Here is a 15,243-nt window from a genome sequence, read left to right on the forward strand (position 1 = left end):
TATCACAGAACTCCATGTCTTTTAGTGCCAAGGTTACACCATAAATATTACAAACCAATCTTCATCAGGTGGCTCCTTTTCTTATATCATTTGCCTTTAATTAATCCACCAACATTAAGTAGCTTCCCAAAGGCAAATTCCCATGATGCTAGTCCATGAGGCCCTCGTTGCTTCCTTTTCCACAATGGGAAAAAAAAAAAGTATTAAAATGGCAGGTGATCCCATAGGTCACTGAGCAAATGGTTGATTGTTCCCAAGGGTACTTTGACCTGGTGTTAAGTATATTTCTCCTTCAGTTTAAGTATAGGTTCCCTCTTTTTAACTTGCAAAGCCTCTTTGACTCGTGATTATCAACACACATGCAAATCTCTCATTTATTTTATCAGAGTTCAAGGATTCATTAATTTAATGGACTTTATTCCTTACATTTAATTGAATCCACATTTCTCCCAATAAAATTTGGGAAGAGCTATAAACTACAAAATAGTATAATGAGGAGAAAAGTATCACAGAGAAAAACAAGTATAACAGGAAACCACGGCATCTAAAAGTATCTTTTAATATAAATTTATTTTTATACCAAAAGGAAAAAAGAAATATTTTCATTGTATAATATAAAATTTTCCCTATTAAATTGAAGATGGTTTCTTTGGCCAATATGCATCTGATAACTTTACACTTAAGAAAAATCAAAAATCTATAATCTGCAGCACTTGTAGAAAAACACCTGTTCAATAATTACATAAATATTCTTGACAGATTTCAATGGCCCATTATGTATTCTTTTTGGCAATGTCAGCTTCCTAAAGTCAATTAGCTTCTAGATTTGAAAGGCACCTGGTGACCAACATTCTACTCGTTATTCATGGAATTAATTTAATTTTTGCATAGACTTGACAAGTCTGAAAAATCTATTAAGTTAAAAAGAACAAAGAAATATATTACATTTGCTATGAGCAAACAATCTTTCTTTCCTTTAGCTGCAAGTTTTCCCCAGGGGATTAACAAAGTGCACCAGTTAAATATGTCTGTACATTTAAAACATTAAATATGCCAACAGCAAGACATTTTAAATATTTTGAATCAAATACTATAGCACAAATATAATTTACATATTTTGCACAAAACATTACATCTGAAATATAATTTTAGATATTATATAAAAATACATATTTTTCTTTCCTCTTTAGAAAAAAATTATTTGCAGGTTCTAGCATGATGTAACAATTCAAAAGAACTCAACCTTTCATATGATTCCCCCTCTTACAATTAGGATAAAATCCTATCCTAATGGCATGAAACTGCAGCAAGACTAGGCATCAAATATAGCCCCTTCTCATAGCCCAAATGCAGCGTTCCATGAAGGTAACCATAAATGCCACACTCCAGTTTAATTCTAGGAATTTATTACAAAATATATAAACCATTGTGTAATAAAGCCTGTATGTTGGAATATATCTTGAGTTCAAATACTCCTTTTGTATGTGTACACACAGTCAAATGCACACATCTGAGGGTAAGCTCAGAAGGCTCTAGTTCACGTCTCCTAGTAGTCTGACACAGCTATGAAACATCTTTCTGACATATTTTTAAAAATTAACAACATCCTAGGAAATGTATAATTACTACTAGTAAAACTTGTGGCTCAATCTATATCTCGAACTTTAAAAGCCCCAAAATAAGTCGCATCTTGAGCAGGATCCAGTAATGATGGGTTGGATACCTGGATACTTATTTCTTCACCAGCCCTCAGTTTAAAAAATCCTCCTACATTTATGGAGTAAAAGTGGAATTCTGAATTTTTTGACCAGTATTTAGTGCTTCCTCCTTTCATCAAAGTATCCGAATTTTGGATTTTCATGTTGGTTTTAGTGACATAGACCATCAGCTGAAGAAATTCTGTGTCCAGACCACCAGAAGTTTCATGATGTCTGAAGCAGATGTTGGCATAGAGATAGTAGAAGCCATCTTGGTTGACCCTTAGTTTCCCATTGCTGAAAGTCATATTTGATATATTTGCCCAACCTCTGTCATGGTACCAGGAAGACAGATTCACTTTTTTGGAGCCTAAGCACAACAGAAAAAAGAAAAAAAGAATTAAAATTTAGTTCCTTTCTTGACTTTGACATTCAATCGGTCTTTGAACTTGAAAGCAAATCACCAATAAGTATTCCAAAGTATTAAGTAATTGAGCTTCAAAATTTGCACCAGAATTTGCTTATACATCTCAGTTGTCTCAACCTTCACTTTCAATTCATGAAGAGATATTTGAGGTGCATAAAAGGGGAAATGAGAAACTCAATTCCAGTGGCTCTGTGGAAAGAGTCAGAATAGTGAGCTGCCTACTATCTTTTTTTCCTTTTTCCCTATTTATCCTTCTTTCAAATTGAATTTGTACTCATAACTGAAACCTACAATTCAACAGAGGAGGAAACTTACTTGGTACTTAACAAAAAAGCAAAGAACTATTTTTGGAAACAACATTTGACTGGAAATCAGGGGATTAGAGAAGGCCTGGCTCTAACACTAGCTTGCTACATGAAATTAAATAAAGTATTAATCTCTTTGGACCTCAGTTTCTTCATGTACAAATGGAAGAGATTAAACTCAATTTCTAAGGATCCGTTGTGTAATAAATTTCTAATATTCTCTGAAATGTCACATGAAACCTCTAAGTTTATTCATTTTCTACTCAGAACATTGCCTATCAGAATAATGAAGTTATTCCTACATGGCAAAAATTGCTATTCACGACTATCCAATGTTCAGTATTGATCAAACTCTATATTTATTTATATAATGATACCTAATGATCATAGAATATCTGACATGCTTCCTAAATAAAGGACAAAATTATGTTCAGATAATTTGTATTACATTTCAATTGATTGCAAATTGATAACTCATGAATAATAAACAGATTTAGTAACTTAAAGTATTGTGGATAGATAATAGGCATAACAACAAGATTATCCGATGATCATTTCTGATGATCAATTCTGATGGACCTGGATCTCTTCAACAATGAGATGATTCAGACCATTCCAATGACCTTGCAATGAAGAGAGCCCAGAGAGAGGACTGTGGAACTGAGTATGGTTCACAACATAGCATTTTCACTCTTTTTGTTGTTATTTGCTTGCATTTTATTTTCTTTCTCATTTTTTCATTTTGATTTGATTTTTCTTGTGCAACAAAATAATTGTATAAATATATGCATATATTGGATTTAACATATATTTTTACCATGCTGAACATATATTGAACATATACTTGCCATCTAGGGAAGGGAAGAAGGGAAGAAGGGGAAAAATTGGAACACAATGTTTTGCAAGGGTTAATGTCAAAGATTATCCATACATATGTTTTGAAAAATAAAAAAGCTTTAATATAAAAAGAGAGCGAGAGTATGTCTGAGTTGAGAAGGTCAGGATTCAAATATGGCCTCTTACACCTACCATGTGTCTCTCAGCAAGTTATTAAAACTCTGAATGTTTATAGGAAATTTTCTGACCATAACTTGTAGAAGCAGTAAATTTGAATTAGAAGAGGAAATTTCCTGACTGGGAGCTGCCTATGCCAATTATATCATCAGTCTACTTCACAACCTTCTCCCACACAAAAGTCATGCATTATCCAGTACATTTAATTAAGCAAAACAACCAAATCCAACTATACCAAATAAGAATGATTTTACTATATATGAAATGCTGTTTAAGTGCAGAGAACAAACATCCCTTTAGTTCATGGTGCAAAGTCTAAATTAAAGTCTTAACAATCTCTCTCTCCAATGAGAAAAGTCATTTATATCATCAAGACAGACCACACAAAATCAATACCTCAGTTTTTAGGTTTAATACCAAGAAACCCCATTCCTATGACTACTAGAATCTCCTTACCAGGCTTAAACCTCACTCTCATCAGAACAGGTTCAAAGGAATACACACACTAATTGAATATATAAATCTATCTTATCCAATAGAGCAATAGAAGGGGAAGGGAGATAAAAGATATGGACTGCACTGATGATAAAAGGGCAGATTAAGGGAGATAGTGATCAGAAATAAAACAGACTTTTGAGGAGAGAGAATAAAAATAAAGAATAGAACAAAATTTTTAAAAGGGGATAGTGGGAACTATACAGTTAGAAATCATAACTGTGAATGTGAATGGGATAAACTCACCTATAAAATAGAAGTGGATAGCAGAATGGATTAGAAATCAGTCAACCCAATAATTTGATAAAGTTTGGATAGAGAAGCAGGAGAGAAAGAATAGCCCTGAAGACTAATTTTTAAAAAAAAATTATGTATTTTTAAGTTCTTTTTTTTTAAAAAAATTTTGAGTTCTAAATTCTCTCCCTCCTTTCCCCACTCACTGAGAAAGGCAAGAAAAATGATATTATATACATGAAATCATTCAAGACATATTTCTATATTAGATATTATCAAAAAACAAAACATTCGAATAAAAACAGAAAATTATACTTCAATTCACATTCAGACTTTATCAGTTCTCTCTCTAGACGTAGAGCATACCTTGGATCATTTTATTGATCAGAGTTGCCAAGTCTTTCACAGTTGATGATCATTACAACATTGCTGTTACTGTGCACAATGATTGCACAATTCTCACTTCACTTTGTTTCACTTAATATAGGTCTTGCCACGTTGTACTTTTTTCTGAAACCACTTCCCTCATTATTTCTTATAGGACAACAGTACTCCATCACAATCATATACCACAAATTGTTCAGTCATTCCTTAATTGGTGATTATTCCCTCAATTTTCAATTCATTGCTACCACAAAAAGAATTGCTGTAAATATTTTTGTACATATAGATCCTTTCCTCTGATCTCTTGGGGATACAGACCTAGCAGTGCTATTGCTAAGTCAAATGAAAAACACAATTGTATAGTCCTTTTGGGAATAGTTTAAAATTGTTTTCCAGAATTATTAGGCCAGTTTACAACTCCAACATTTTATTAGTGTATCTATTCTCCCTAATCCTTTCCAGCATTTGTCATTTCTGATAGCTATGAGATGGTATTTCAGAGTTGTTTTAATTTGTATTTCTCTAAGCAATAGTGATTGAGAGCATTTTTTTATATGACTATTCTTTATTTTTTAAAAAACTATCTGTTCATATCCTTTTCTCACTTTCTAATTGGCAAATAATTCTTATATTTATAAATTTGAATAATTTCCCAACATATTTGAGAAATAAGAACTTTATCAGAGAAACTTGCTATGAAATTTTTTGATGTTACTTCATTGTCTATGCTATTTTATTTTTTAGCAAAATGTAGTTTCCTGATTATCTTTTTAAATTAGATGACTATTTGCCTTTGGTCATCTGAGTTTTCTTTTTACTTCCTCTGAAACACAATAGATTCTGATCCAGGCCTTCATTTCAACTGTGCATTTCTATTTCAAGTATGTTCCCTTTAAACAACAAATTGTTAGATTTTGGTTTCTAAGCCATTCTGATATCCATTTCTATTTTATAGGTGACTTCATTTCATTCACATTCATGGTTATGATTACTAACTATATATTTCCCACTATTCCATTTTTTTTCTCTTATCTCCTTTTCTTTCCTATAGCTCCACTGGATAAGATAGATGTGTATATTCAGTTGAGTGTGTGTATATATTCTGCCCTCTTTGAAGCAATTCTGATGAGAGTGAGATTCAAGTAATGCCCTCATTTTCCCCTCCACAATTAAAGGTCTTCTTTGAACATATTTTTATGAGAGAAATATATTCGTCATTCTAATTTTCCCTTCCCCCTTCTCTCAGTGTGTTCCTCTTTCTCGTCCCTTCATTTTTGGGGATGTGGGCACTCTTGTGTTCCAGGTCTTCTGCTGATTTTGTAGGTTGTCTTAGCCTAGAAAAAAATGTCTCATCCTGACCTATTATTGATGCTTCCAATCCAAAACTTGATTTGAGGAATTAAAGTTGTTTGAAGGAAAGTATAAGTGTTCAGTTGAGTTGCTGCCTGTACTCCACTATCTTGGTTCTGCTATTCCCCACCCCAACCCCCATATGCAAAAATTTTAATTAGAATAGAAGTCCAAATCTTTCATTATAGTTCACCATCTTCTTGATTTAGTTCACAACTATCAGAACATCTAAGATAGAAACTATATTAGTTCTAAAGGTTCACAAAGCTTAAGACCAAGTTTAATTAAACCCAATGATTTCCTGATGGTTTCACACTTTCAGTGACTCTCCAGACTTGTACAGGACTACTTAGGGATTTACAAGACCCATATTCCTCCACAGAAGTCCTTCATACTGGGATATTTTGGAGAAAGCCACCTTTAAATTTAAAATATGAGTTGGTGGTCTTGTTTCCCAGTGATGCCAAAGAGCAAAGAAAAGTCAGAGTAGGAATAGAGTACTGAACTTTCATTCAGGAATACCTGGTTCAAATCCCACCTTCAATATTTGCTGTGTGAACAAGACATAAATCACTTAATGCTTCTGGGTCTCCAAAATTTCCTCAACTATAATAAAATAGTTATAATATTATCTATAGTACATACATCATTGAGTGGTCATGATGTTCAGATAAAATAATTTAAAGTGTTCCAAAAAGTCTTAGTGAAGTTTAGACTATTAAAGCTTAAAATGAGACTTTTGGTATGTCCCTATAGATATAATGCATTTTGCATTTATATTCTAAAACCCTATATAATGCTAGTGATTATCATTATAGGATCAGAAGAATTCATGGTGGGGATGAAGGGAGAAATTGAAGAGAACAGAAAGGACAAGGAAAAAAAAAACAACATAAAGGGACTGATTCACGCTGAGATGATTTATTGGTACTTCCTAGTTGGAACCAACTCTTTTAAGTTCCAAACACAAATTCATTATTTAAGATCATGGTCCTGAAGTTAATTAGTTAAATGAGAAAAAAAATTCTCTAATAGTCATTTCTTCCTGAAAACTTAACTCTTCCAGGATTGCAAATAGCAATATAGTGTCCTGAAGAAGCTGAAAGAAATCCATAGCATTTGATTCTTCTGAAGGCTTCCTTTCATCCCATCATCCCTACAAATCCTTAAAGTCTGCCATTCTTTATTACTTGAAAGGATCTATGATTTTTACAATGTGGGTACTTCCTTGACAACTGCACAATGTAACCTACTCCTTCTACAATCCATATTAGGAAATAGTCTGTTTAGTTGTGACTAAAAAAAAATAGTCATGGAATATTCACTCTTCTGGAGATAAGCCACTGGGAACTTAGTCTGGCATACAGCTATTTGATCTTTCCTTGTCATGACTAAAAGGTTAGAAAAGGAATTTATTCTGATAAGACATACTATAGGATGGTTATTTATGTGAATAACAACCACAGTGATACCACATCCTGTCATCTGTGAAGCTTCATCAGGTCAAATGGGTAAGCAGCATTGGGAACAATTAAGGAAAAGCTAATTTCTCTACATATTGGGTAAATCAAGACAGATCTAAAAGTCTAAGTTATAGGATTTTGGAAAGGGGGATTAAGTAGGGAAGACAAAAGGTGATGGCTGAGCTTCAATATTCCTGCAATGTACATTTAGTCTAATGAGAGTTTTGATTCCTACCAAAAACTAAAGAAGGCTCCATATTTATTCATCAAATACATATTATATAAGTGCTACAGTAGGTGGAACAGTGGATAGAGTGTTCAGCCTAAAGACAGGAAAACTTGAGTTCAAATCCAACCGCAGACACTTACAAGTTATGTGACTCTGGGTAAGTTACTTCACCCTGGTTGTCTCTGTTTCCTCATTTATAAAATGAGCTGGAAAAGGAAATGGCAAACAATTCCAGTATCTTTGCTAAGAAAACACCAAAAGGGGTCACAAAGACAGATGCGACAGAACAAGAACAAAGGTATAACACATGTACACTATGGGGATAAAATAGACATCTTAATCTCAATGAACTTAAGTCTAAGTTGGGCAACTAAGACAAATAAGGAAAGTTAATTTTTCTGCCCTTTCTCATTCTTTTTATAGCAACTTTTAACTTTGCAAAGTACTTTCCTTTATTTATGATCCTCATAACAACCCTATACAGTAGGCAGGACAGATCACATATAGAATCCAAGGGGTTGGATGAGATTGAAAAAAAGTGTCCAAAGTCACAGTGCTAGTAAGTAGCACAACCCACTTGTAAATGTGAATCCAATGTTCCTTTTACTGTACCACATTGCAATATAAGGGAATACAGTATCATTGCTGTTAAACAAGTGTTTTGGGTAAAGGCAGAGGAATTCAGAGGCAGGAGAGATCATGGTGGGATAGAAACATTAGGAAGGAATTCAATGATAAAAATGCATGGAATTTTGGGAGACAGAGAAGGGTGGGAATAAGAACATTCCAGGCTCACCAAGGATAAGAACAATGGTCTATTCAGAAGTGTGTATAGAAAGCTAAAGAGACATTAAGTAGATCAGTCAAGCTAAAGAATTTGGTTCAGAGAGATAGTGGTTGAAGAGATAAATTGAATCCAGGCTAGAGAGAATTTGGAATGTCTGGCCAAAGAACTTTGTACTAATGGGGCTTGACCAATTCTTTACCCCAACCACCACTGTCATAACTGTAAACAAATGTGAAAACAGAATGAAATGATGTCAGTGGAAATCGATATAGCCAGTATAGCACAAATGAAGCAGTGAATATTATATGGGCAAAATGATGTTTATGCCTTCTAAAGCCTAAGACTTCTATATTGCTGCTAGCAGTGAGCTGGGTTCTCATTTCTCTTTGTAGTTATATGCTTATTTGGTACTGTCCCACAACACAAAATATAGCCCCATAATATCATCAAGATCAATGATTTTGTTGACTTAGGCACTTTAAGGTATGTCTCAGGTCGAAATTCCCTTCAGCAATGCAAATTATATCACATTTGATACTTAAGAATTTTCAAGAATTAGCAAAGATTCAGAAAAGTTAAGTAATTTGACTATAATTGTAAAACTAGTAAGAATCAGTGACAGGATTTAGACACTATTACCCTAAGTTATCTCTCATTGTCCCCCTCAGAATTAATTTAAAAAAACTCAATAGTAGTCTAGTCTTCCTCTGAATCATTGAGCCTTTGATTATTGATGACTACCAAAACTAAGGAATAAGTGGGCTTAGGAAAATGGTTTGTGTTAGAGGAGCAAATCTTATTTTCCTAAATAGTAAAGTATACAAATCATTTCATTCAGGCACAAACTCAGTAAACCTCACAAATATCCAAGAGTTCTGCTCTGTCTTTTCAGCAATGATTTTATCTGAGATGCCTGTTGAGAGATTTTTATACCTAAAAGTATGGTTGCCATTGCCAAATAGACTTCAGCATATCTCATAGCATAAAGTTTATCACAGTATATATGTGAATATATATTCTGAAAAGATAAATGTAGAAAAGTATTTTCATATTGTAAACAGTGATGTTTCATTATGAAGCTGATTGCATTTAAATGTGCTAATATGTAAAGTAGTCTTTCAGTCATTAGAGCAAATTAGTATACAACTTTTGGAGATGGAAAGAAACTAAAGATAAAATGTCGATGAAACATATTTAGAATCCATTTCATCAGTAAGGTGATCACATTGTAAGGAAGTCTATTTTCATATTCTACCACAAACTGCACAAGCTTACCCTCAAAGAAAATGTCCCATTGCCTGCTATGGTAAAATAAAAACTTTCCTGCACCAATTAATACACTATGCTCCCAGAAACTGAGCTTGAACATTGGTCTCAAAAGTAGTCAGATATTTAGAGTTACAAGAAAACCTTGTTGAACTGTAAAAGCTATCTGGAAAAGTCATTTATTTGCTAACATCAAAGAGCTTGAGAAAAATAAGGTTCACTTCAATCCAAAACAGATATTATAAGATCTGGGCACACCAAATAAAGTCTATGTACCTGACTGATAGAACACCTCAAATCCTCCACTCACTGTGGAATACTTGCCACACTTTCATGTTTCTCATGAGTCTGGCTTTCTAAACCTATAGGAAGTAAAGGCCAACAAAATAAAAGTAGGAAAAAAGTTATTCCTGACAGCAGAAAGAGGTGGAAGCTAAAACCACGAGAGGAACACAGACACAAGTACTAAAAGCAAAGGAAAAATTAAATCATTTAGTATGTGCATCAATATGCCTGATGATGTCACTGTAGATTAGTGCCATAATGATTTTAATTTTAAGAAAATTTTAAATGACATTCAGAATATGTTACTTATTCCTACAGAGAACTATCTATTTCATAAAGATTTCAATGCAAAATTGATTTTTTGAACTTTTGGTAACTAAAGTAATAAATTCTCACTTATCTGGAAATTATAGCCATGCAGAATAACTCATTTCTGGACGGTTCTAGATATTCAAGTCTCACTCTTATTATTATGTATCATTATTATATATATATATATATATAATATGTAAATATTATATTAATGATATAACATTATTATATAATATCAATATTAGATATTATATATCATTATTGTATGTCATATATTATATTCATTCATATTATATATATATATATATATATATGTATTATATATAACCATAACCACTATGGAAAAATCTAGATAGATATGTTAATGTTGACATTATTAATATATATCCTGGCATGATTTCAAAAAGGCTTAGAGGAACTTTCATGAACGGATGCTGAGTGAAATGAGCAGGACCAGAAGATCATTATATACTTCAACAACAATACTATATGATGATCAATTCTGATGTACTCGGCTCTTTTCAACAATGAGATAAACCAAATCAATTCCATTTGTTCAATAATGAAGAAAACCAACTACACCCAGTGAAAGAACTATAGAAAATGAGTATGAACCACAACATAGCATTCCCAATCCCTCTGTTTTTGTCTGCTTGCATTTTTGATTTTCTTCTCAGGTTATTTTAACCTTATTTCTAACTCCAATTTTTCTTGTGGAGCAAAATAACTGTAGGGACATGTATACATATATTGTATTTAACATATACTTTAACTTATTTAACATGTATTGGTCTACCTGCCATCTAGGGGAGGGATTGGGGATGGGGGGGAAGGAAAGGAAAAGTTGGAACTGAAGGTTTTGCAAGGATCAATGCTGAAAAATTACCCATGCATATATCTTGGTAAAAAAATGTATCTATAAAAACATTTCCACTATTTGCATGCTACACATGGAATTTTATAGAAATGTTACAAATAGCATTGTATATAAATTTCTATGATTCTTTAGTTTGTTATTCTGCAAGTTTTATTTTTAAATGCTATATAATAACAGTAATTCTGAATGAAATAAAAATCTAGTTTAATATATATATATACATACACACACACACATATATATATATATATGTGTGTGTGTGTGTGTGTGTATGTGTATGTGTGTGTATATGTATCCTGGCTCTGAAATTTTCTAATTATACATCTGAGAACAACTCCCTTAATCTCTCAAGGTCCCCAGGCAACTCTAGAAGACATTATTAATTGAGCTTTTGTACCATATGAGGAAGATTCCACACTAGGAGTTTTCTGTGCCGATGTCTCAGGTCTGACTCTCTCATGTCCCAGAAAACTGATTAATAGAATTAGTAGAATTATAATAAAAATTAGTAGAATTTTTTTTTACTAAATCTTTCTTGTGGAACTAATTTAAAATATTGCTTCTTACATAGGAATGGCAATGTAAAATTATGATATTCCTCACTTTGTCAGGAGTGCTTCATTCTTAGGACAGACACAGAGTTTTTTCACTAGCTAGACTCCAACTAGATCATTGCAAAAAGCAACTAAGTCAACACAATATAGTTATGTGAAAGAGTACAAACAATTCTCAAAAGGCAACTATTACCCTTTTCAACAATAGTTATATCTGCACTTTTTTAGTTTGAGTGAGTACAGCATGCTTATGGACCAAGATGGTATCAGTAAGTACTTGTTGGCAATAACAATATGCAATATAAGCTGAAAATGCAAACTAAGTATTTTCTGGTAAAGTAACATTTCAATGTTTGTCATCTTAAGAGCAAATGCTCTTTGGTGGAACAAAGAGTTTGCAGTGATCTAGTGACTAGTTGGGAGCTTTGAGTATTCAAATGGCTAATAGGAGTCTCTGAAATGCTTTTTTGGCTGGATGCCCAGATAACTTACCCGTGGGAATATTGGTGCCATTAATGGTGAGATGAGCAAATGGCTGGTTTTTCCTGGAGAAATCCAACAAAGGATAGTCCATCATCGCTGAAGATAAAAGAAGTCATATTAGATCCAAGAACATCAGTCCATCAGAATGTCAAATATTTATATTGACCAATGCTCACCTTTTTCTGCTCTTGCATTCTCTGACCTAACCATGAGCTTTAGCTCCTAAAATCAAAAGGAAAAAAAAACACAAAATTTTAATGCAATAGCAACATTTTACATGGGTTCAGTGTCTTACAATTTTTTGAAGTGTTTTTACATAAGTTTGTTATCTCATTAGATCCTCATCATAACCTTAGACACCTTGGACACGTGGCTACTCACTTGACAGAACATGACCATCTTTGTATAAAGTAGACAGAATACAAGAATGCCAGGGTATGATGATGAAATGTTTCTCTCATCATACTATATTAGGTGCATGTAAATTGTGTACTTTTATTACTAGTTGTGCTGTTGATTGAATAAATTCACCATAAAAAATTACCTGGCTATTTTTAGGAAACTATACAATGCTTGCATGGGGCATTGCAAACTATCCAAGCTAATAAGGACAAAAAAAAAAAGACTGTGTTATTTATAAAACATGGGGTAATTGAAGCATAATTAAAAATAGTCAGCAGGTACACAAATGGAAAGGAGATTAACCAGGAAAATAACAATAACACAGAATATGTGGTTCTCTTAAATCTTTGGGGGAATACTTTTTATGTCCATTTCATTAGAGCACATGGTTGGTATACTACTTATGTGCAGCCCACAGAAAAGAGAATGATGGTCAACAACCAGTAGTTAATTTTTTTTTAATCACAGTGCATTAAAAAGTACTACACAGAAGTGTGGGAGCTTTTAGAATGCCTGTAATTAACTTAAAATATTGCTGCAAATAAAAGTTTACTAGAAAAAAAAAAAAAAAAAAAGCAGGCTAGAGAAAGTATACTGGTGTCCACAAAGAGAACAGGTATTTGCATCTTAATTCAAGGGCGCTACTTCATCAAAGCCACTCAGAGACCTCTTCTAGATGTCCTGCTAGTCAAGTCATTAAGTAATGCATTTGTGCATGTAAAATAGTGGTCTTAAATCCTTTAGGAAGCAGCTGGAGAATTAGTCCCCATTTGAATCCAGACCTTCTAAATGTTAACTGACTTTATATTATCTTGAGAGAGTACTTAACCTCTTTGTGACTTAGTTCAACTATCCATTAAATCAGCAAGGCTAATTCATGCCAATCATTTGTTAGGATGATCATTCAAAGAACAGGATGGATACCATCAAGTCAAATGTTTTGTAATGTTCTAAGGAAGAATATCCTAAGCATCAGCAATGACTACAGTATTCTCTAAAATTACAAAGCTGGAAGAAATCAGAAAGAAAAAAAAATATTCCATTTCCTTGACCTTGGACAAGAATATACCATATCATGTCAGAAAGGTGAGAATCAATTCTATTTTTAAAGACCTCCACCCTTTTGAGGAATCACACAGTCTTCCTAAGTAATACATTATAATGTTTTAAATGAATTACAATCACATTTTACTTTAGAACCTTTAAGTTGAGAGACTCATTCTGAACCACAAGTTTTCCCTGTTCCAACTGATATCTAAGCCTTTGCCCAGCTCTTTAACAAGTTCTACTGGCACACTGTAAACCCTAATCATTTTCCCTCAGCTCCCACTGGGATCCTATAATACCCTCATTTTTGCCCTTGCTGAAATTCTATAGAGACTGATTTTATATCTCCTTTTTTAATTGATGATATCTCTTACATTGTTGAGCCCTGAATAAAAAAAAAAAAAATCATAGTCACCTCCCCCTTCCTTGCCATTAGGGCTAGAAATTGGGTTTTAAAAAAGAGTTTAGGAAAAAACCTTGAAAGTCTGACCATGTTTACATACCACCATGTAATAAACTCTAGGTGTATTATCTTGATCTTTGCTAGGACAATTTCCCTTCCTTTTGAGTATTGCCCCTCGCCTTCCTGTCTCCTGCCCTCAACCTTCTTATCTTGACCTCTATGCTGTCAGGATTAAGTTGTGATTCTTTCCTGAAATTATGGCTTGTCCATTCTCCCAGAGTCCTTACTCCTCCTCATCTGCCTTTGTTTCCCCTATAAGATTGTATACTCAGGTTATGTATTCTGTTCGCAAACCATAATTAGCTAAAACCCTATATAAATTCCCTGCCTCAGTTTATCTGCATTGAATGCTTTGGTCAAGAGTCCCATATGATCAGTAGCTTAAATTCCACATTTATGATTTAAAACCAATCTCTGCTTGTCTTAGTTTCTCTGGTTTTACAACACATAGTTGCAGCATTAGAAATTAGGCATAATTCATGCATATCAACATATTTCATATCAGATAACCTTTGGGAGACTACTGCACTTAGGAACCCATTAAAAATCAAATTTTTCCATGGTTAATGTATATCCTTAGATACTTCATTTTGCAGAAGCATATACAGAAGTTTAGGAAATCCTTTAAAAGTTTAATGGAACATTCCATGCTAGGAGATTGAGAAAGCTATAACCTCTCTAGTCTTTCATGTCTTGGGTACCTCTAAGTTTATACCTAACATGGAGAATTTTACAGAAAAAAATAATTGCCATCTGACAACTAGAAGGTAGGAAAAACTGAATATGTCATAAAATCATAATGCTGGAATGAATAGGAAGGGAGGTCAACCACCCCAACTTCTGCATTACACAGATGAAGTGACTGGGGCTTAAGTTTTATTCTAGTTTCTAGCAGACAGATGTTTCATAGTTAGAAACACAAAGCAAAAGTCTTAAGTTATTGACTAAACTTAAGACTGAAAGGGCACCTCTATCGGCACCTCCAGTTAAAGGCTAAAAGCTTGTGATGTCATAGATTACATATATAAACATATAAACATAGATACATATATAAACATATAAAATATATTTTAGAGATATGTAGATATGTATGAACCTTTATGTATATATAAATATATAAACACAACAGGTTAGATATATAGACAGACTACAGATAAATAACAGATTTC

The 15,243-nt window shown here is 33.2% G+C and overlaps 1 protein-coding gene across 1 annotated transcript in view; it reads right to left on the minus strand.

The window, feature by feature from the left end:
* Nucleotides 1-1,128: 1,128 nt before the first annotated feature.
* TNFSF11 (TNF superfamily member 11) overlaps nucleotides 1,129-15,243 on the minus strand; it is a 51,100-nt gene continuing 36,985 nt past the window's right edge. The window contains exons 3-5 of the mRNA XM_031958424.1: nucleotides 12,339-12,384; nucleotides 12,172-12,258; nucleotides 1,129-2,067 (exon numbers count right to left, since the gene is read on the minus strand). Coding sequence (XP_031814284.1) covers nucleotides 1,646-2,067; nucleotides 12,172-12,258; nucleotides 12,339-12,384 — 555 coding nt within the window. The 3' untranslated portion in view covers nucleotides 1,129-1,645. The remainder of the gene's footprint in view (nucleotides 2,068-12,171; nucleotides 12,259-12,338; nucleotides 12,385-15,243) is intronic.

The sequence above is a fragment of the Sarcophilus harrisii genome, chromosome 3, assembly GCF_902635505.1.
Source record: "Sarcophilus harrisii chromosome 3, mSarHar1.11, whole genome shotgun sequence".
In the NCBI taxonomy this organism is placed as follows: domain Eukaryota; kingdom Metazoa; phylum Chordata; class Mammalia; order Dasyuromorphia; family Dasyuridae; genus Sarcophilus; species Sarcophilus harrisii.